The sequence below is a fragment of the Periplaneta americana genome, chromosome 5, assembly GCF_040183065.1.
Source record: "Periplaneta americana isolate PAMFEO1 chromosome 5, P.americana_PAMFEO1_priV1, whole genome shotgun sequence".
NCBI lineage: Eukaryota > Metazoa > Arthropoda > Insecta > Blattodea > Blattidae > Periplaneta > Periplaneta americana.
This window is the reverse complement of record NC_091121.1, coordinates 121,187,526-121,212,786: the sequence shown is the minus strand read 5'-3', so window position 1 is coordinate 121,212,786 and position 25,261 is coordinate 121,187,526. Positions and strand designations below refer to the sequence as shown.

Here is a 25,261-nt window from a genome sequence, read left to right as displayed (position 1 = left end):
CAGAAGAAAGTGACCATATGGAATGAGTTCTACATGAATAAAGCCATGACCAACAACAAGTGGGGACGAGGAGGCTTTAAGTTGAGGCACATAATGACTAGACTTCCTGTGCAAGAGTTTCACCATAGATTATGTCAAACCAAGTGCTTCCATGAACCAGGCTCTCATTGCAGGTGCAAAAGATGTGGCAAACTCTGCGAGAAATACCATGTATCGAGGTGCAACTTGTGGATGAAATCGCTAAGAAAATTCTACGCTGATGAGTGATAGGAAGTTTGAACATGCATTCAAAGAAATACAGTAACGGTTGTGACTCTAGTGGTGTTAACAGTAACTATAACTCTTGCACATTGTGTGTTTTTTTCTATTCAATCAATTGTGGAGTTCATCAATTTCTATGCCTTTCAGAGGGGTCTATATTGCATTACAGGAATGAAAAGTGTTGCAGTAGGTAATAGGGCTATATGGCCAGGCTATAAATGGACTAAAGGTATTCAATTTTGTTTCAAGCTGCAAGTAATATAATGCACATGTACATCATGTATGACACAATTAAACTGATAATGGCGAAAAGAAAGGCGGACTCGATTGTTCACAGCAAGGGTAGACAGATTATAGCATGTGTGATAGAGATATGCGACAAAGAGAAGAAGCAAAAACATTCTCTTGATCCTGTTGAATAAGGCAACAAGGAGGCTTGCTGTGTACAGCAGAATACAGCTGCAACTAATATTTCCAGACAAAAGGAAGGTATTCAAGCCATAATTTTTTTAGAGTTGAAGACATCGATCGATATGTGGTTAAAAATGCTATTCTTAATTTTTACGTAGAGGAAGGTAACAGTTCCTAATTATGTACAGTTATGAAGAATACTGGCTTCAAGTGGGGAAAATCTAATTCTATTGGTGAAGATATCGAGCGCTGTTGATTGTAGGGTACGATACCTCGTGAAAATGGACTTTTATGAAGAGAAACGCAATATTGTTAAGTTGGCGAAACTTATATTTACCAATATAAAACAATTTAGACCCATGATTATGATAAAATTCCGTGCTAGTTACCTTAAGATAATCCATCGTTTCCACAGTCACATTACGGTTTGATTGACTCACACATCATATGATCTACTTTTATAAGAAGATTATGTATAACCTGCTTAATACTGACATAATGCTGCAATCAAATCAACCCACATAGATTTATATTTTAATCTGTTAACGTCCACTTGTGGACTGTATAATTTTATTAAAGACGTTATTAATTTGTCCTAAAGAATAATATCTGTAATATTGATAATTAATAATTTTAACCATTTATATTTTAATGTGCAACTTAATGTGTAGTTATTTACTGTAAAATTATTTTATCATACAAATAACATCCATGCACAGCATACTCATAATTGTATGTTAATATTGTATGATCTGATGATGGCATGTATGACAAAAACATTAATCCATTTTGAAATAATAATGTAAATATTCAATAAACCATTGTATATTGTACCATTGATAAGCATATTGATGGACACTATATTGACGGACACTACTCATCTTAAAATAGGACAATTAGTTTGTCAGACTAACCAGAGTACACTACAGACGTTACATTACACTCATAATGGATGGGTGAGTGGGTATATAAATGAATGGATGGATGGGTGGACAGATAGACCACGGACGGCGATGATAATGATGATAACTATGACGCTATTGATGGAGAATTGTTGGAAGGTCAGAGGGGAAACTGGAGTACTAGGATAAAACTCCTGTGTTGTCTAGACAAGGCTTGTCCAACACATTATAAATTCAGAGTGGATTAACCAGGATTGACCTAGAACTCCCTGACTCTAAGTCCAGCTGAGACATCACAGTGGTTAAAATAAAATAAAAAATAAATTAATTAAAAAAGTAATCGAAATTTCGTAGTACGGTGCAGTTGCTATGGACAATTATAAAAACATGTTTTGTATGGTTGGTTGGTATCCATTCTAAGGTTGAGCAGGGTCACATCTGTTGCTCATTAATGCTAACGTGGCGGTCTACCATCCAGATGGTGCAGATTCGAACCAGCCATGTCGTGATGAAATTTATGATGGACAAAGCAGACATTGCAGAGTGTTATTCTCGGGGTACTCCCATTTCCCTCCATTATTCCATCAACACATTCCACCTTCCCCTCAATTCATCTAACATCTGCAATGGTAAAATCAGGCTGGGGTGAAGTCTTGGGGGTAATAAGGATTTCTAATACTTATAAAGAATAGGTTTGTCCGTATTCTGGGATTAGAAAATCCACTTCAAAATGCTGAATTTGAAATGTGCGTTGTCAGGAAAAAAAAAAGGGTTAATGTACACTTTTTTCATAAAAAATGGTGACTAGATTACATTTCTTGATAACATGCTAACCAAGTGGCCAATGCTACTTATATTATGCAGGTGGACGTGGCCCAGTATCATTTTCACAAAGAGGTATGAAAATTCTTGAACAACAATCTGTCAGTGGTGGATCAGACATAGAAATGTCTAAAAACTCCTACCCTGGTCTGCTTGTTCCCCTGACCTAACACCATGTGATTTTTTGTCTGTGGGATTATGTGAAGGAGGAAATTTAGGTTCCTCTTTTAGTACTCAAATAACTGGCAAACGGAAGGTATGCATTAACAAAGCTATCCAAATCACCATCAGAGACATGGCTCTGGCATGGGGGGCAGAAATCTGCAAAATCGAATTATAGGTACAGAGTGACAAAAGGGGAGCATATTGAAGGAAAAAGAAAAAAGAAAAAAAGAGAGAAAAAAAAGCACGCGCGCCCGCGCCCGCACACGCACACGCACACGCACACGCACACACACACACACACACACACACACACACACACACACAAACAAAAAAAAAACTTGATGAGTAAAGTGACTACAACAATTATTTATATTTTGTAAGTGCAAGTCAGAATAACTTTTATGAACTTCGACAATAATTTCGAGAAGTCCTGTACTTACTAACATTAATCTGCTATGCACAATTCTTATAGCTGTGGCATTCTCAGAAATTTTGAAATATCTCAATTTTCTTGGAATGCTATTACCATAACCTCAAACTCTGCTGTTGCTTATATACCAATATATTCTACACACAAAATTAAAGTTTTTCCCATTATATACGACTTCCAATTTTGTAGATATTGTTATCAAGCATAATTTCTCCTGTAATAATATATCATGAACTATTTTTGACACCTTTTCACATTTTACCAAACTCAGTATGATCAGTTTCTAATGCCTCTAGACATAAATGAATGAGGTCTATGAAGACTGCTAGTCTGCCACAATCAAATTTCCTTTATACTCTTTATGAGAACAAGGGAAGTGAAATTTTTTATCCCCTATAACAGAAAGGTAGATGAAGATAATGCTTAACGAAGTTGAATTTTCATGTGGATGACAAACAGACGTTAAATATGGCTGTAATGCTCTCACGCAGGAATACTTTTTGTTTTATGTGCTGTATATCTACAACATACAACAATTGATTTTATTACCATTATGAATAAAGGCAACTTCCACTGCCCTTAAAAATGCATCACCCTCAAATTTTGCATGGTAAGAACTCAACCACCTAGGACAACTTCATTACTCAATATTATTACAGGGTCCAACAAAAATATCTCCCAGATTTAAAATTGCTGCCATGCAGGTGCTACTGGCAAAGGGTAGGTCTTTGAGCAGCAACAGCCATGCTATTTCAGTTGCCATCTTGGCATGGAATTGTGAACATAGTTCGTTTGTGATGGAAACCTATTAAAAAAATTATTTCTCTATCATCACAATGCAGTAGTTATTTCATAAGCATTTCAGAGCAAGTTGGCATAGAAGAGTTCTTGACATGGAAACGATATTTTGTGAGTTGGAAATTTCAGAGAAGAGAGATTCAGCTTTAAAAAGAAATTGCCCAATAGATCTAGACCTCGCAGTGTTCAAACATCATAGAATACTGCAGCATTAAGGCAGGGTGATATCAGAGCTCCATGATATTAATCCGTTAAGCATGCTTGGGAATGTCTGATCGGAGTGTGAGAAAAATTTACACGCATATCTTAAGTTCAATCCATACAAAATGACTGTAATACAGGAACTTATGAAACATAACTGCTACACTGCGAAGTATCTTCCAAGGTCATCTTGGAAAATGTTCCAGCTGATGCTGATGTGCTCTCTAGTGACAAAGCTCATTTTGATTTTCGGGCTGTGTCAACAAACAGAATTTTACATATTGAACTGCAAAAAATCCTCAACAACTCAGTCAGTCAGCGACCTGTCTACAGTGAGTGCATTAGTGTTTGGTGTGGTGTTGTGGAATTTAGAATAATAGCACCATACTTTGAGGAAGAAGAATGCATGGTGAGAGTTACATCCAATTACTATTAGAGATATTACACAACTTCCTAGAACCAAGACTCAACAAGCTCGGAAATGTACCTCTTTGGTTCCAATTAGATGGAGCCATCACACACATGGCAATGGTACCTATGGAAGTTCTGAAAGATTTTTTCAGGATACCTCATCTCACTACATAGTGATATCCTGTGGCTTCCTCACTCACCAGATCTATCCCCTTATGATTTCCTCCTATGGGAATACCTGTGGGCCAAAATCTTTAAATGTAGATCACAGACAGCTAATGAACTGAAAGGTTTTATTTATCATGAAATCGCAGTGAAACCAGAGGTAATGACTAGGTGAGCACTCAGAACTTCAGGATGAGGCTTTAGGAGTGCATAGCACGTGAAAGCAAGCATTTAAGCAATAAAATCTTTAAAATAAAGTGATGACAATAATAAAACAAAATGGAAATTATTGTTCTTTAGTAAAAAAAAAAATAGGACCTATGTTATCCTTCTTATTTACATTCCAAAACCAGGAGATAATTCTGCTAGACACTGTACATTGAAGACTACAGATTTACAGCAAAAATACTAGTTCATAGATATCATAATGCATCCCACATATGTATAGAACAATGTGTCCAAAATCTGTGGAAAGACAACTTCACAAATTTTATTGTAGATTGATTTAGAGAATGACCTATCTACTATGGTATAAATGATACACGTCTTATTTTAACATTTCCAGACAAACTTTCTCCTTTCATAGCTTAATCAATCATCAAAAAAATACACATGCACAGCGCACAAATTTATGTTTACCTTGGTTACGAGTAAGAGTGGAAGTCTGGGATGATATGATGGTGGATTCATCTGAGCTCTCCTCCTTCAGAGCTGCTACCTGTTTGCCAAACACTGATGCCTCATTCTCCTGTTTGTCGTCTTGATTGTTCTCCAAGCGATGAGACTCCTCCTGCACTGACAGATGTATGTGGGGAGATGCATCAGAACTTGCACTTGTCACATCTGAGGGTGGCTGCATGAACCGGAAGCTCAGAATGTTGTACCATTTGACTGACACACTCTCCGGATTGAAGTCTGCTAGACTCACTTGAGCACATCCCTGCACAAGTCAAATGTCAGTGCTAAATAGCTCGTCAAATATGACGGTATTACTGTGTGCTTCTGAATATACAGCTCACAAGACTAGAAACTTGCTTATTGATGCAATGGTAAAATGGTGGCAGAAAAAACAAGAGTATCCCGATTATATTAGAAGTATTCAGAATTACTGACAGGATGATGTAGTTACAACAGAACTCAGAGAGAGCAATGTTAGTTTATTCACCATAGACTCCAATCAGAAAAATTATAACTCTAAAACAAGTACAGAGATTACAGACTTGTATCTTGTATAAGTGAAAGTTGTTTTAAGATGTAACCAAAAGCAAGGAAACAAAAATTGAATACAGCTATGACTACTGAAGCAATAAATAATTACAGAGAAAGACGAGGATACTTTAAGAATGAATAGATTAAGATTTTTAAAAGTGCCTTGCAATACAACCCAAGAGATAAAATAAATACAGAATTGATAGGAAAGGGGGGGGGGGGGGGGAGTGAAACTGTAGCATGTCAGTTTTAATGCTTCATAACTTGGTGGTGATTGCATTGACGATAAGGCAGCCAGAAAAAAATATCATTCTTTGATGTAAAAATAAGTTATCAGTAAAGAGCAGAAAATATCAAATTTAATATTTTACACCGTTCATCACAGAGTAATGAGAATCATAATTTTTGTGTTTCGTCATGAGTAAAATCGAAATGGGTAGAAAATATAAAATTTAATATTTTACACCGTTCATCACAGAGTATTGGGAATCATAATTTTTGTGTTTCGTCATGAGTAAAATCGAAATGGGTGTACTTTCTTTTATATTTCATAATATCTTGTAAGAAGTGTCATACTATGAACAAATCTTCATATTAGTTCATATTTCCCAGTACCGAGCCCTTCCTTCAATGTATTTCCGATCTACTGGGGAGTTTTGGAGACAAGCTTCATACCCAATGTCATACAATGTTTAAATTATCCAGTCACAAGCAACCTATTATAAAACCAGAGACAGTACCCAGTATACTGTACAGATTTGAGTGTTGACAATCAGGGCCGAATTTGGCTAAATGTAGCTTAATTTTTAGTCATGTAGCTTGGAGCAGAATGGTTCGAATGTTCGTAACTAATGTCAAAATGTAGCCTAATTGAGATTCGATCGAGTGACCACCATCTGTGAATACTCACTTTTATGTGTAGACACTTTCTTTTATCAAACTTATTTTCTCACACTTTAACAAACGTAAAATGTCCTCAATGAAATTACGAAAACATACAGAAAAAGTAGGTTATGAGCTGAATTCCGAACACTGTACCCTCATTTATGGCAAGGAAAGTACTGATATTTTCAGTTTCATTTTCCTGCTATGTGAATAGTGCCTATTACCTGACTAATAATTCCTGTATTTTATTACGGGTTGCCTACCCAACAAAAATAAACTCACCTTACCCCAATAAGTGACACCTTCAATACATCCACCTTTCAATTTCAAACTTGTAGCATTGGTTGTCGGTTCTGTCAAGAATAAGGGCTCTCAAACCATCTCCAGATGTGCTGCTCTTTACGAATGGACTTCTGTTGAAACAATGGTTAGTGTTGCTACAAAGCAACATGTGTGTGAAGAGCTAAATTTTAAAATGGAGAGCTTATGTTTTTTGTTATATGTTTATTTGCTTTTAAGACATACGGTTTTGAACACAGCTTAATTTTGGTAAGTATTTGTAGCTGAATTTCAGGATTTTTGTAGCAGACTTGCTCATGTTGATTTAACAATATTAACAAACGTTCATTTCACGTCGTGCTTCCTGCATTACGATAAGTTAACATTTTTTTTCAAAAACTTGTTTTTTTTTTTAGTATGAATTCCATATTTTGCCACAATTTTCTTAATATTTTTCCACTCTTAAGTTGTCAGGTGACAGATAAAAATGGTCCTCACAGAAACCCAATTAAAAGAGTCAGTTGTTGAGATTATGAACTTACCACACATTCCTCCCGTTGTTGATCAATACACCACACATTTACTTGCAGAGTTTTGGTGTATAACTTGCTAAGAGGAACAGCTAGGCGAAAGTTATCACCAAATGTTGGCTTCCGGAGATCTTCAACAGGTTTGGTACAGCAGGCCATGGTGATAGGTTGAGGAGCTGGTAATAATGCTGTCTTGATGTAGCTAAAGTAAATATATTGTATAATTTCACTAAACATTTTTGAAAGAGCTACATTGAAAAGGGCTGTTTATAAAAGTAGAATACGATAATGAATGACTATAAGTAATAATTTCTGAATGCATACTCACACTTTGCCATCTTCCGGAATGGACAAAGCTCCCAGGTTTCGCGCCCTCTCAATGCCTATGTGCAGTAAAGTGTCACTAATTGAGTACCTGCAAACACATAAACAAAAAATATTGGATATAAATTTCTCACTCTGACCTACAGACTCACTCATTTATGTGACGTGATGGTGATCCCAATCACAACATTAACTAAACGTTTTCTGGACTATTTATAACGGAAGATATTACCATAGGACTCCATAACAACAGTTTTCAAAATCTGTCTGCAAAAACATTATTTTCCTAATTAAAAAATACTTATGCTAACATCACTACATGCATTGAATAATAAATATAATACAAAATGATTAAAAGATAAGCCATGACATCTAGTCTCTTCAATTACATTTCTGTACACAATCAGATATAAAACATATTTTTTTTTATTTTTTTTTTTTTTATTTAGTATATATTTTCATCATATTCCTATTCAATTTTGTCTCCTATTTTTTAATCTTATACAGCCACTCCAATGTTCACAATACTATAATATTTGAAACTGATGAACAAGTAAAATGTATTTCTTAATGATTAATATTTCCTGCTAGTTTGGAGGCAGACACGCTACCACAGAGCTAACTCGGCAGACTTTCCACTAAATGTAAAGATACTGAAACATATCTCATTTTTGGTGCAAGACAGTAACAGTTGAAACACTACTGATAACAGATGTAATTCTCTTTTTCTTTATTCCATTCTTCTAAACATTTCTTCAGTAATAATGGTATTCGTCCTGTATTATCCTAATGTTAATAGAGAGCAACAGTAGAAACACCACTGATAACAGATGTAATTGTCTTTTTCTTTATTTCGCTCTTCTGAACATTTCTTCAATAATAATGGTATTCGCCTGGCATTATCCTAATGCTAATAGAAAGGAAAGGACAAAAGAGCCGAAAACATACCTGAGCTTAATCTGCACCTGTGCTGTCTCCAAAGTCATGTCTTCAAGTCCAGCAACATTATCATTTGCTAGGGAAGACCGCTTCTTGTTGGAAGCCTCAAATACTCCTGAGTCTCCAGCCACAGATTCGTCACTAACAGCTGCAGACACTGATCTCGTGTTTGTTCCTGATGAAGAGGGTGTGGACAGTGCTGCCACCTGTAAGTTTCGAAACTCTCCTTTTACAATACGACAGCCAACTATGTTATTATTTTATTTACACTTTAAACAAGTGGAGACAACAACCTTGAAATAAGAGTCTGACCTTAATAAATGTTACATAACTTGATATTTTATAAAAATAATGCATTCTATTAACAACTGATACCACTATAACAAATATAAAATAAAACTTCGATTTCCTACGTTTGATTGGAACATTGAGAGCCGAGTTACCTTAGTCAGTACAGTAACTACAGTAGCTACGAATTGAAAGAATGCAAATTCTGTCCCGTGTAAAGTCAGAATTTCTCACTCATAATTTTCAGAATAGATTTATTCAGTCTTATGAAGCAATTATCGAAATTATTCTCAGACATGTAAAGCATCCAAATATGAAAATAGAGAGCTTTGCCTCCTTAAATTTCATATGCATTATAATTTGCAATGATAGTCCCATGAATATTTTATTTTTAGTGTTTATAAACTGTCATGTCTTGTACAAAATGATTCCAATGCACTTCAAAACCATCCACCCAGACCTAATTTAGATGTCAATGCTTTTTTTTAATATAGCAACATATTAGATAAGAATGTCTTTAACAGTTCACAGTTTACACACACTCTCTAAAAGCAAATATCCACTAACAATGTTGTATTCAGTCACAACTGTCTCAACATTCCCAATCCTACACAGAACTACAATTTATACAATGGTATTAATAATACATGTTCAATTTACAGATATCAAAACGGACATTTATATAGGGCCAGTCAAACCTAAGGGACCAGCACTCCTGCTGTCTCTTGGAAATACAGTGTAGCAAGCACATCGCCAACTCTCACGGATAACATTCTTGCCGTTTCACAGCACTACTCAGTGTGGCAAGTGATCTTTCACGTATCAGTAATCAGTGAATTATTTATTAAAGGATCTGGAGAGAATCTTACCCGAATTTCAGAGCTGTTGCTCCAAATGTGCTTCATTACATTTTATACACATGGCGCAGTGATGTATGGAGTTTCGAGACACTCACTGGAACTCATTCTCACTAATATTCCATATTAGCATGTAAAACATTTCTCTTATCGAGAATGGACCTGTGTCACACCATTTGTAAATAATTTAAGAACACAATGTTCTGATGGTTATGTAGCCTCTAGAATGCATCACCGAAACTGCATCAACACAGCACATATGACTTCTTCTTCAGTAGATATGTTTCAAAGCGGACAATGTGTTGCTGTACTGTACATCAGTGATCACGTTTGCAAATACATACATATATTTCAATAGAGTTCTGACAGCTGACTAAAGTCTCGTTCACACTCTTCAAGTCACTTGATTTCGAGTACCCTAAATTCAAGTTATTTTGTTTTCAAGTACGATAAAATGGCGTCAATGGAAGTTATGCAAATAGACATTTCTATAGTAGCAAGTCTTCTTTCCAGGGAACTAATAAAGATATCGAAGAAATGGAAGAAGCATCATTCAATATGAGTTAGGAATTGGATTAGTAAGAGAAATACATGACCATTGACCATTACAAACAGAATAAGTGAAATCATCAAACAAAGATATAATAATAATTGTTAATATGAATGTAATAAAATAAACAAGTCTAATTTACCATATTTGAAAATTATTTTCTTGAAACTGCCACAGTTCCCAAAACAAAAACTATCAGTTATATTGAACCATGCCAGTTTCGGCTGATAAATGTCGTCCCTTCAAGCAACACTCTTCTTACGTCTTTCTATCTTCCTCACTTCTTTTCTATATACAGTTTTAATAGTTTTTAATTTTCTCATTACTTCTCTCGTATCTCATCTGTGTCCACATTGAAATCTCTGCTGTTCAATCCTCAATGAATTCTTTCATGGCAGCTTCCTTTACATTTCTGTCACAATACTTTGCAGTCTTTATATTCCACAGGCCTTCATGAGTTTTATACAACAACAGATACTCTAATACTTGGTCATTATTCCACTTATTATTTGTTTTCTATTATATTTACTTTCCAGTACAACAGAAAAAAACAATCAGCTGTTACTTTACAGCACTTAAAATAGATGTCAATCTGAATTCGCCCGTTTTTCCTTTGAATTCAAATTATCAAGTGACGTTCATACTCTTCAAATTGTTTCAATTTTCCTTTAGTAAGGTGAAAATTAAAAATGGATTCAACTTCACTTGAAATTTGAATTTAAGATGCTACTTCACTTGAACTCGAAATATAGTTCACATTTTTTAATTTCTTCAAATGAAGTCACTTGATTCAAGGAAAATTTCACAATAAAGCAGAAACAAATATCATTATCATCATCCTTCACGAATTAGGCCTCTCTAGACCTGTTTCGGCCCCATCTAGCAGTCTTCTTAAAGGTCTTCCTGGTTGACGATATAAATATATAAAAAATTGAAATACTAGTCCCATCAATTGAACATTATTAGTAATAAAATATGTTACTAGAGCTTCATTAATCTGACACCGTCACGTAAAAGAAACCCTCTAGAAGAGTGAAGAGAGTTAGGAATACATGTTGCACCTAACTGATAACCTGTGTAACTGCAGGATAAAAATCGCATGACTTGATAATGTCTGCATAGCTATGCTGTTTGCCTAAGTACATTTATACCATGTTGAATACAAACTAAATACTGGATTACGTTAGTCACAAAAATAAAATATGTTTCAGATCTGAAACATGCACAAAATGCGTTGAATTAAAATGCTACATTCTCTTAGTATTACATATACTGAGTGCCATAAGCCATATATTAATTATTTTATATTTAAAAACACTTTTAAAGTATTACTGTGATTAATGTAACATTAAAATGTTATGTTAGTCACACCTCTAAACCAACAGACATTCCCTTTCCATACCAAAGTTTTTCTGTTAATAAGTACTTTAATAGCTGGCTTTAGAGCATGGTAAAAACTTCCAAGGAGAGAACGCAAGAGAATCGTGTGTAATATGAGAGAAAGAAGAACACAAACTAAAGAGCGAAGTCTATAGAATTTCATTTCCCATGTAAATCGTCACAAACATTAGGAAAAGCTGTAAGAAGACCTCAGACTTCACTTCCAGCAAGTCCATGCATGAGAAAAGCAGTTCTGAAAAAGCTTGTTGTAATATTTGGTGTGGAAAATGAGGAACAATAAAAAAAAAAAACTAAGAGAGCAGACTGCATATTAGAAGAGACTAAAAAATTGATACAAGATTTTTATCAACAGGTTGATATATCACATCAGTGTTCTGGCAAGAAACACTATAAAATTGTAACAGATCCAGAATCAAAGAAGAAGTTAATGATTCAAAAAAGGGTCTTGATGTTTACTTTGAAAGAAGAGTTTCAGTTATTTAAGTCAGAGTATCCGGATATACAAGTTGCCTTCACAAAATTTCAAGAATTCAAACTACTTCATGTAGAACTGTTAACATGGGATTCTCAAACTGTATGCCACGGTCTCTACTGCGAGAATTTATCATTTCTGTTAAAATATCCTGCTTTCAAATTAATGCTAGAACCATTAGAGAATTAATTAGTATGGTAATTTGTAATCAAAATGATCCAGAATGCATGCTGACCACACTTGTGAGCTGCAGTAAAAACTTGACAATATTATTTCAACTGCTGTAAAGAACACAGATGATGACAATGAAGCCATTGGTATTCATCAGTGGCTTGGAGGAATACTTGAGGAACAGACCATATCTGTAGATGATTTCTGAAAGATGTTGAGGACACAGATCTTAAAAATTCTGGACCACAGTTTTCACAAAAAACAAGCACTCGAATCAAGAAAACAAAAGGAAACCTTGAAATTTGAGGCAAACTGTCCTGACAGATTTTGCCAAAAACTGTCAGATTAAGCACCAGAATGAAGTTATGGCTGCTCATTGGACAACAAATCAGCATGCACAGTTACAATTTACACTGCTGTTTTATATTGCAAGACCAATGAGAATGATGATTTACAAACTGACACTTATTGTGTTATTTTGGACACAAGATCACACACATCAGAAGTGAATATATTTAACCAGCACATTCTGGATGGGTTCAATAAAAGACATGGTCCTGTTCACAAAGTAATCTTGTGGTCTGATGGTGGTCCAGCTCATTTTAAAAATTGCTAGTCAAGGACAACACTCTCATCAGATGAAAGTTACATTTCCTGCAACTTCTTTTAGTTCAACCATGGAAAGGGTCTTATGATGATGTTGGTGCTATCCTGAAGCATTATATTTGGCAGAAGGTCCTCAGAAACGAAAAGACTCTCATTAGTAATGCCATGATATTTCATGATGAAGTCACTACTTCTGACATAAAAGTTAACTGTTTGTATATACTCTTATCTGATATGGACGATGATCAGAATGAACTTGGAAATATGTTTGCTCAAATTAAGCCCATATACAGAATGAAGGCATGTCACAGTGTAGTGAAAGTAGGACTTCTTTGCATTAACCTCTACAGGAATACAGAAGACAAGGATGCAGTGGCAACAGATGTGAAACTGTTATAAGATTCTGGACATAAGAGCGTCTGTTTCTGTATGGATATTAAACATTATGTATTAATTGATTAGAAACATTACATATTAATTGATTAAATATTTATAATAAAAACTTGCAGATGTGAAACCTTAAATGGAATATGTAGTGCTATTCTTCTTACTCAGTAATAAAACTTGTCCAGTAAATGAGTTATATTTGTGCATGCTACTTTCTGTTACGTTAGTCACATACATGTACTGACATATATTCATATACTGAATGACCTATTCACAACTGCAATTCGAAATTTTCAACGAAGCTTCCCTAGAACACATTATTAAACATACAATTTCTAGTTTCATTTTGTAAACAATCAAATCGCAGAAAAATTGTTTAGTTTATGTGTCTATTTTCAGAGGGTAATAAAAATGTTATGTTTGTCACACTACCTTAAATGAGTATTACATAAAGTTAACATTTAAATGTTCTTTTTAATTTCATCAATAGAGCTTTATATAGTAAATAATATACATTTATTACGTTTCATGTACGTATCCACATTATTCATTCATTCACAGTGTTTTGCCCAAAGGCAGGTCTTTCACTGCAAACTCAGCATACTCCAGTCTTTCCTATTTCCTTCCTCTTTGTTTCCGCATAATATATATGCGAGATTCCTGTGTACAATTAGTGTGCTGAATTTTCCTGGCTTCATGTATAGTGTCCTAGAACTTCATATATCGCTGTAACATGGTGTATAGAATGTAGTGGAGAACATTTTGAGCAATCTTCTAAATTCATGCAAGATTCTCTTCATTTCTGTAAACAAATAATTCACTAATTACGTGATAGATCACTTGCCACATGTAATGAAATGAGATGACAAGAACTTTAGCTGTGAAAGATGGCGACCTGCTTGCCAGACTGTAGTGTCGAGAGACAGCAGGAGTGCAATCCCTTCTGTGTAACTGAGCACAAACAGAAAACTTAACTCTTGTTGAATGATAAAATACACATACTTGGTCAAGTTTTTATTATAGTGTTCATAAAATCGATAAAATACATTAAAATTAAAGGAAATGTACTACAGTTGTATGAACACTATATAAGTCTGTTGAACTTCTCAATCATACATTTTCGGAGAATGCTTCTCCATCTTCAGTGATAACAATTTACATTGATGAAGTGGCTCCAGATGTTTGAACTGTGTTCTTGCTTAGCACAATATAGACCGACAGTCTACATCATGCTAAGCAAGAACACAGTTCAAACATCTGGAACCAGTCTACAGCATACTAAGCAAGAACACAGTTCAAACATCTGGAACCACTTCGTCGATGTAAATTGTTATCACTGAAGATGGAGAAGCATTCTCCGAAACATGTATGATTAAGAAGTTCAACAGACTTATAAAGTGCTCATACAAATGTAGTAGATATCCTTTAATTTTAATGTATTTTTTATTAACTCTTGTTGATCAGTATCCCAAATGACATCACTTATGAGGCTACTAAGTCAGGAGGTAATGGGGTACGGTGGCTAGTTCCTTTCCCCCTCCACTGCATACATCACTGACTACAGTCATTCTCAAACCTCCTGACGTTTGCAGGTATGTCCGCTTATCAACAATAGCCAATAGCGACAGTGCTGCGTTGCAACATATGGGCATGCAGACTCGCCGCATACTTGCCGCTTAGAATGTCTCAAAATCAAATAACAAGTGTGCTTGGAAAATTGGTAAGTTGTAGGGACCCTGCATGTATATATGATGAATGTTTAATGTTTTCTGAACACACAAAAACAAAAATCACATTTCTACTCCCACTGGTCCCAATTTTATGGATTAATACAGTAAACCTCAATAAGACACTGTTCAAGTGACAGCAACATATTAACCGGGAGAGTGTATTAGGTGAGTATACTAATTTTGACTACATGCAGTATCTATTAGTATTTTTTTTTTATTGAAATGCAGGATTCATGAAACATAATACAGTATTACTCCATTATGTAGTTACTGTACTGTACGCCAAAGATATTTACGATATGTACTGTACTTAATTCTTTCGAAAAAAGTTATTTATAGTTGTTTGCTGTGTGCATATTCTCCAAGTCCTCATGTTCACCACACTTCACTTTCCTAAGCTTACATCCTCCCGACATCGCAGCTGCAGTGACTGAGTCGCGATTTTTTTATTATTGTCCTTAATGTCGATGGTGGAGTTCCTAATCAATCAGAGAGTTGTTTCTGATTAAGAGTACTGTTTTCATCGTACTTTCGTAAGATTTCCAATTTTTCTAACACAGAAAGTGCTTTTTGTTTAACACTCATTGTAATCACACTCACAGACACTTCAATACACTAAACGACAATAAACTGACCAGTAAAATTTCCATTCAATGGCCAAAAAGTTTCATTGCTGTTACAGTACATTGCTGAAAATTACATTGAAACTATTCCACAAAAATAGTGTATTATGCGGGACTTGAGCGCAACAAACGAGGTATTTTATAAAGGCATTATATATGAAATGTGCAGGCATATAATAACCGCTACTTTTGCAAGTATATGCTTTGACAGCATGGACATAATGCTATTTAGGGCCACGTCAATTCATTTGTACAGAAAATTACTATTTCAAATTAAGCCTATCATTCAATTTATTTTATCACACTACTCCTTTGTGTTATTCGACAACTTCATTAACTCTAATAAAGTATAACTATTACTAAATCTGATATAAACTCAACGCGTATGATTATTTGCGTCTGACTCAACTAACTTTTCTTATTTTGTGACTTTTAATTTCATTCGATGCAATCTTATGATAATAATAATAATAATAATAATATTATTATTATTATTACTATTATTACTATTATTATTACTATTATTATTATTATTATTATTATTATTATTATTATCATTATCATTAAGAAGCCTTCTGCATCTCCCTATCAAACCAATCTCAGGTAAAGGGTCATGCTCCACAGTTTTAAAACTATTGCAGCTGAGAGACAGAGATGGAGAGTGTAGTTGTGATGTTGCGCTCGCATGTTACTGGCACTTGCGAAACATCAGGAGGTTTGAGCGCAACTGTAGTAACTTACTGTATTTCAGTAATCAGACATAAGACGTATACAAACAATATCCTAAGACTAGTCTAGACTAAATCAAACAAGAAGCGAAATCTATACTATAGAGAATAGAGAGAGAAATAATGAGAGAAATAATGTTCAGTAACAATTATTATTTACTTAAAATTTGTTTGAACAATGGGAATCTATAATATTTGTTACAGAAGAAAATGTGAACCATTACTAAATTAATGGTTCCACTTATCTTTTATTACGATAATTTATCAGACACACAGGCTAGCCACAAAAAGAAGGAATTGACATCCTTTAAAAATCAATAAATTCTATAAATCTGAAACTAGAAACAGACACTTCTGGTTGAAGTCTTGTTGTTTAACATGCATACTATTTTATGTTGGTAAAAAAACCTTTTCTGGATAAAATAAAGTTACAATATATATTATGATGTAATTATTCAGTAGACAGTAGAAGTAAACTAAATATCCAGGATTTATTTATTTATTGTAAGGTCAAAATAGCACAACTGTGTGTTAAAAGGTAACCCAAAGTGGCCCTGCTAACATTTCAACATTTTGGAGTAAGAGGTATCTTCTTTTTATTAAAACATTCTTGATTTCAATGTTTTAGTTCATCATAGAAAACACCCATTGCATCATTACTAATTGTGAGTAAAAACACCCACTATTCTGATAAAATATATCGATACAATACACATTTTCTGTGACAAAAAATTAATTATTTTAGGTTGCTACCAAAGACACAAGCAGCAACAGACCACATTTCATTATCTAATGGTCTATCAAATTGCATAATTTATTACCTGAAGGAGTTCCACAGAATCGTCCAGTACTGGTGGAGGAGTTTCTGATATGGGAGACAATGGAGGATCAGCCACCGATGGCCTGCCAAGGCCAGAGCCCTGCGACATGTTGCCTCCTCGTGTGAGTTCCAGGTAGTCCGCCAATGCACGCTGAGCCCTTGCCCCACTCCCGCTCCCACTTACACCCCCCAACACCACATAGTCATGTTGTTGTAGCTGAACCGCAATATGCTGCTGGTTTAACCTCAGTTCTGCCAAATGATCCTCTAACTGTGTTCTATCTAAGCACTCCACTGTACTAGATGCTGCAAGTTGCTGTTGTCTTCTCTGTCTTTCAACTTGTTCATATGCAGGTGGAGGTAGAGGCATTGTCAGCAATGCAGGGTCGTATAGTGGAGACACAGGAGGTGACACTGAAGAAAGTGACGATCGGGGTGAGAGGGATGGCTGAGAACGACCCGAAGACGGAGAAGGGAAGAGATTGGAAGACTCACTGCTGCTGCCTGTTCGTAGGAGACGTTCTACACGTCGATGCAGATCCACCATATCGACAGGCTTCTCTGCAGTGATGGAGACATTGCCGAGACCAAGGCACTGTGGTCCACCATAGATGTCAGTGAAGCTAAGCCCCGAGCTCAGTGAACCCTTGCTGCTTGTCGTGGATAATGAGCCCAGGCTGGAGCTCGAGCTCACGGACAATGTGCTAGCAGACAGTGTCTTCAGTTGAGACTCCAACTGTGTCATTGAGCGCAGAGCATCACGCAGCTGCTGCAGCAACAGTTGCTTCTCCTCGTGGAGACGCAGCCTGTAGCCACAAACATTGTACTCGTTATTCACGTAGAGAACAGATACATCAATATTATAAAGTGGGAAACCTATCCCTATTGCTGTGGCAAGAGCAACAACTATTAAGTTGAAAAGACTATTCAGAATTAGAAACTATACTATTCGTAATGGAAAGATAGAAGGAGAATGACAGTAAAAACAGTAATACTTGAAGAAATCTACTCAAAACATATTCCATCTATCAAAGATATTATCAGGCCTACCAATGCTCAATGTACCCCATAACTACTCCTACAATGATTGCTCTTTCAAGTCCTCTTAGTACTACAACACTGTCACTTGATTATAGAGAATGTGCACAACATATCGAACCACGTATCTCAGCCAAGGATTCTCCACATATGGAACAAAACTACAAAATCTGTAGCCCTGCTAATGCTACTTCTGTCTACCAGTAAACAAGAATTACATTGAACTACATTACACAAAAATTGCTCCACACAAAATTGAGCAACACTAAAGAATATGTATTCTGAGATTAAACTACGTACATTCACTTTCATAAGTGACAGAACTAAGGCAATAAAATCTTTCAATCAAATCAACAATGGAAATTGATCTGTTCACGTGCCCTTTTACATAGTTACATACAGCCTGTGCATGAACAGAGTATAAAATGACTTTAAATGTATAAATACGACATTGAAATTATACACAAATGAAAACATTCCATTTTGCTTATTTAATGAATTTTTTTTTTAAATGAAATTATTCTTTTATTGAAACATATTTCCTTAACCATAATGAAATTAAGTTACTTATAACAACTTATAAATACAGTACTATAACGAACTCAGATGTAATGTGCATGATAATAATTTGTGTCCTTTCTTGTACCACCAACACAACAACAAATAATGCCTGAAAATTGTTTGGAATTTTGACTAATCATCAAAATTAATTTAATTTACATATGTATATATTTATGGTATGTATTGTTGACTATTTTGTTTTGATGAGCTACATATTACACTTATCGGTGACTAATTCTACAGTTTGGTCTTTGAGTTTAAGGTACTCACATATAGAGGGTTAGTACAAAAGAAATAGACACTTTCAGTATTATATAAAACAGAAACTATATGCGATATCGCCATGCATTTTGTGCTGTTAGATTGAGGAACTGTAAAAGTTTCAATAAGACAAACTGTTGGCACTACTGTGTTCATTGTTGTCCTGGTGCAAGAATAATTGCTAAGATGACTATTTGAGATGTTGACATGTATTTGCGCAGTTAGGTTGAGAAACTGTAGAAGTTTCGATAAAACAAACTCTGTCGAAACTACAGAAGTGCAGTTAAGCAAAATTGTGCTGTATGAATATGAATTGCGTATTAAAGAACAGTTTTTAGGTTTCTTCGATGTATCAGAGGATAAAAGTGCGCAAGGTTTGGCATTACATATAATTTTCAGTTCTTAAGATAAAATAGATAATATAATAGTGTGTCAGACCTATGACAGGGCCGCTATAATGGCAATTGTATGAGAGCACTGGCCCATGTCACTATTAATGCATTATCACATGCACCATTTAAATTTGGCATTTCTTCACTGAGCTAAAATCTCTAAAGAAGTTAAACTTTTTGTGTGCAATTTAACGGCCTTTCATACCATTTCAGATGACCCTCAATTCATTCAAAACTATTGAAACAAAAGGATTTAAATTACTACACTGTGTAACAACAAGATGATCCTATTGAAGAATGTTGTTGTTTTCTAATGCCAGGCATTTGACAATGAAGTCATTTGACCTCTTGCACTCCAATATTTTTCAAAGATATTATCATGACCAGCCACTGAAGCACAGATTTTGAGATGTTCCGAATCCATTTCGTGATTTGAGTTGCACAATGGACACCTATTGAATAATACTAGGAACTCCAAACGTTATGTCCTATATTGTTGATTCTGAAGATAGAGATCCAAATTCCGTGAACTCTGCAATTGTCTAGATAAAATTTTGAACTCACCATCATTTCTGTAAGTATTCTTAAAAGAATTATGACTTATCTCTGTAATTACAAACATCTGGCTTTCAAATTTTGCAACATTTTCAGTTGAAAAAGAACTCTTGTCATTTTTGAAGCATAGATTTCGGTTTCAAGGAATGTGTGATTGATATATATTTCAAGATGAAGTCATGCTGAACAGAGCTGATTTACAAGAAAATTCTTCATTATGTATGTGATGATTGAAACAAGTAGCTACTGTATTGCATGTGAAAGTTCTCTTGTTCTCTGAATGAATATATATTTCGTGTCTACCCATAATCATTTGTCATGCTATATACCACTGCTGACATGTATGATGCTAATGGTCACAAAGAAGATAAATCAACAAACACTGTATCCAATTTTTTAATTTCATTCATATTGTTCTATAATACACGTATGTGTGATATAATTTTGGTATCCAGTGATCTTATTCAAGTATGAATACTTAATTGACGTAGTTATTATCATTAATATCTTTCTTCTAATTGTTTTTATAATTTTTGACATTCAAACAGTTTAACTCGTGGTGGAACTTCTTCGAAAAAGTTGTTTTTTCCACTATTCTAAATTTCACAGAAACTTGTATTCTTGAAGACTTTTTTCTGTAGATGTCACTTCATAATGTTGCAATATCTTAAATACCGGTATTCTATAGTTAACATATTACGATATCTGATCCTGCTTTTAAGAAAGAAACTCATTTAATAATCCATCAACATTTTCTCAAAAATATTTATAAAATAATTGTTCACGGGCTTTCCCAGTATTGATAAGATGCATACATGAATGGAAAAAAATAAACATTCTAAAGCTTTCAGAAGATATATCAATGATATATACAAAGTGAAAGGAAAAATCATTCACATTATTCTATCTAACGTATGTTCGCATCAACTGTACCTTCCTCCTGTTAAATGCTGGATTCAATCAGCAGTATTTGCTGCGAAAGAATACAAAAATGTTTATGTTATGGTATAATGGCCGGTTTCACCAAGCTTCTTTAAATCAGCACAAACGACTTGTCAACAAATGGATCGTTTAATTTTAACGGGACCTTTAAAAGTTGACTGTTTCACCAAGCCTTGTATCTTTAAAATTAACAGGCGTTTACTAACGAGGGGATTTTGTACTTGATCTTGCATGTTTTGTTTTTCATACGACCATAGCTTCGAAATCGCGAATTTCATTGGTTACATATGATCATGGCTGACTTTGTTTGGCATGAGGAAACAATCATAGGCAAACGGGTAAGAGGCAGTAATTTTAAGAACATCTTCCTAAATACAGTATGTTGTCACACCGCAATTAAAAAAAAAAAAGACAGCTGCTTCTAAATGTAAATAATAGGAATGTAGAGCAGTTAAATTGTAACTTCTAAAGGAAATCTAAGAAAATTTAGCGGACTATAAGGTCGACAGCTTCAAAATTGATGCCACACTTAATTATATACAAAGCATTCTAAGCAGTTATATTAGGTCTAAATTTAGGACGGGAAATCGCCTCTACCATAAATTGCATACTACTTTTCCACTGTATTTCATACAAATTTTATTAGTACCCTGTAACAATTTTGCCATGCTTGTGTGGCAGGATTCAGGAGAGGTGTCATTAAATTGGATTTTAAGGGGTATCCATTGTCTCCTAAAAGAAAATCTCTTTGCACCCTTTTCATTTAAAAGGCATCCTCCTTTGAAATGTTGTGCTATCCGTCTAGACCGTAACATTATCTTAAACCGAGAAGAATCTGTTGGAGAGGCGTTAAGTGGGTGATTCCTATCTGTCGTATTCTAACCTATTACAATTTCAATAAACTAGCGCTGAGGTAGTTCTGCTGGTTTCAGAAGTGAAAATCGTTGAATTTATAAGGGATTTTTTTGTGGTAATGCATTTGATCGTATATGCAAGGCATAACAAAAACCTAAACTAATCAAACGTAAACTGTCACAGATTCGTATGTGCAAGGTGTATAAGCAGAGTACGAAGGAAACTACCTCAGCGCTAGTTTAGCCATAATTTTTCTATATGGAGCGTTACATAGGCCTATGAAATTGTTTGAATATTGAAGGAAAAATATGTTCTTCTATTGCAGATTCTTTTGGCTATATTACTGCCAGGATATACCATACGATTGGAACATGTACTCAATCTATGTTGTCTATGACAACATAAAATTTAGCTATAAGCTTATTAGGCCTATAGAAATAATGACTATTGTAATGTTGATAGTACGTCTGATAATTTATTCACATATCTAGACAATATAGCTTTTGATACCCCGTTCATATCATCAATTACCATTTAAAAACTTCCCGCAACGTTATCTTAAAGCGAGAAGAATGTGTTGAAGAGGCGTTAAATGGGTGATTTCTATCTGTCATATTCTAACCTATACAGTAGACCGGTATTCAGTTTCTTCTAGAAACATTCTTACTACTTATTTCCTTAATGTGTAGCTTTCGTGGAATTCTTTATCACAATCTTCAAAATGATTATTCCGAGTGTTATTACAACATATAAGTTCGTCGTTATGTTGAAGTTCTAAATAAAGAACTTTATCATCGAATAATTACGTCCGCCATGTTGTTGACTTCTTAACGCATCGTTACTGTTTTAACGCGACGAATAGGTCCTAATAAATTAACGATGAATTTAAAGATGCGTTAGCAATAATGATACTTGGTGAAACACAAAAACTGACTAACGTGTCATTAAATTATTTAACGAGACGTTATAATGATAACGAAGGTTGGTGAAACCGGCCATCAGTCCTTCAGGTTTCTTTCTACAGGCTGCCATAAGTCACTGTACCCTTAAATATATAGCTACAATGTGATGTACTGTAGAATTACTAATTGCTAAACCTGGTAACAAAAGGTTGTGGCAACACTGACCAAAACATTTAGTAGCAGTGACAATAACAACTGAATAATGATAGTAGAATTCTGAGCAAGATAAGAGACAAGAGTAATTATTTACTTGAAGAACACTTGGTTGTGAGTGTTTGGGTACACGAAAGGTAGTACACGGAGCAGACAATGCAACAAATTATGTCTCAGTTTGAAGAGAGATTTGGAAAGCCACCTCCAAGAAAAGCACCATTGTTGTTAGCTTGGGAAAAGCGAGCGTTCATTACTGGCACCATAAAAGACAGTCCCCAAAGTGGTCGACAAGTCATCAGACTTAACACATGTCGCTTTGCAGACATAACACAGCAGCAGTTACGCAAAATGTCACAAAGGACCTGGAGACTATCCAACTATGCATAGACAATGATGGATCACACAGACCCATTAGATTAGGTAAGTAAGTAAGAAATATCTATGGGTACTGTGACTTATGGCCTGCCCTGTATATTGCATTTAGAAGGAAATATGTGAAGTTTATATCCCTAAATCTTCTGTGGCTTTGACCTAGATTTGGAACTGGAATACGATTTTCATGATTGGTTTAGTTACTGTGTTGCCACGTCTAATGAAATCATCATTAAAGATGGTGAAAATAAATGTTATGCCGACCACTAATCAAGAGTAGGTGACGACATTGGAAAGAAATTCAACAAGCTGATAATGACGAGTTGGGACTTAGCGGCTGGGTGAAATGTCGGCCAGATGATCAGTCGATCTACAGTAGTGGTTCGCATATTTTCCATGTTGTCAGAAGTTTTGGTGCATCAGTATGGATATCTACATTTATCCTTTCAATCTGTCATTTATTACTTACTGTTTTTATTTTAGACCTTCGTTTATTTATACATTATGGGCCGTATTCATAGACATTTTTAGCTTGGGCTTCCAGTGGATGATCAGCGTTTTTCGTATTCATAAACCAGTGTTAGCGATAGGATATGATTTGAATTCTGTACTAGTAACCAGTGGATAGCCGGGGCTAGCTTAGTATGCTCGTAGAGAGTGCTGTGAAATGTCTATGAATAGCACCCTATATGTTTAAGAGAATGACATTTGATCATGTTCTAAGCTGCATTAGAATTAGAAAAAATTGTTCTAATAGTCTGCTTATGGGTGTTCTAAATTCATTTTGCATCACTAATGTAGAATGCCTATACTAAATGGCAAGAAATAATACAATCCATCATGTGTAGGTATCACAGATAATGAAAACCATGATGCCTTCACTTTATCGACCTAACTCTGCTGGACTCAAGTACTGAAGAAAAAAGTTTCGGAGTAAGCACCAGCTATAAGATAAACTTAATTCCTCACTAAGGCCTCATGGCCTGACTTCAGTAAATTCCTCCTATTACTAATAAGAATTTAGTCTTCAGACTGTTGACTAAACATATACAAAGGATTTAGATATAGTAACAAGAGATATGATAGAGTGTCACTGCTTGAAGAGACCATACAAATAAATCATGATGAGTCCACACTTAAGTTCGTAGACATGGCAAGGAAGAGGAAATTCCTCACATATCTTGCTTCAATGTCTTTAATTCAATGCAATTAGGCATAAGTAGCCTAAAAACTGTCTTTTGGTTCCTGAGAACTTCATAAGGATTAAACTAGTAAAATGTTATTTTATACTTGTGTTGCTTGCATAATTCCTACAGTTGCAGTGGACAGTGGAACTAATTAAGAAACTGAAGACTTTGACGGTCGTTTAAAAGATTTAGAAGAAGAATTATTAGACCCACCAAGACAAATGTTTATAGATGCTGCCAGTTACTTTGGAACAGTTCTACACAAACAACTCAACACATCCATACTTGCTTGCATGCCAATTATCACACTGCACTTGCCTGTCAGTGATTGCTCTGTTTGACATCTCCAAAACATTGTTGAGATCTTGCTCCAGCCTCCTGATCTCCTGCTGAATGTCTTGCATTTCCTGCTGACTGCGCGTGCGTGGAGTGATACTTCGAAGCTCTCGCAATAACTGCTCCTTTTCTTGGAACAGCAGGAGCCTAATGATGAAGTCTCAAGTTAGTGTATCAAACATGTACTGAATCTTGAAAATCACAAAACAGCTTTCACAGTTAATATCCAATATAACTTCACACTATTAACATAGTGTTACAGTCCACGTAAGTCGTCATCTT

At 35.0% G+C, this 25,261-nt stretch overlaps 1 protein-coding gene across 2 annotated transcripts in view; it reads right to left on the bottom strand.

Annotated features, from left to right (window-relative positions):
- kibra (WW and C2 domain containing protein kibra) overlaps window positions 1–25,261 on the bottom strand; it is a 402,614-nt gene that overhangs the window by 33,078 nt on the left and 344,275 nt on the right. For both annotated transcript variants that reach the window (XM_069826453.1, XM_069826455.1), the window contains 6 exons: window positions 24,962–25,126; window positions 17,367–18,171; window positions 8,742–8,938; window positions 7,798–7,884; window positions 7,482–7,671; window positions 5,206–5,506 (listed from right to left, as the gene is read on the bottom strand). In XM_069826453.1, the coding sequence (XP_069682554.1) occupies window positions 5,206–5,506; window positions 7,482–7,671; window positions 7,798–7,884; window positions 8,742–8,938; window positions 17,367–18,171; window positions 24,962–25,126 (1,745 nt within the window). The remainder of the gene's footprint in view (window positions 1–5,205; window positions 5,507–7,481; window positions 7,672–7,797; window positions 7,885–8,741; window positions 8,939–17,366; window positions 18,172–24,961; window positions 25,127–25,261) is intronic.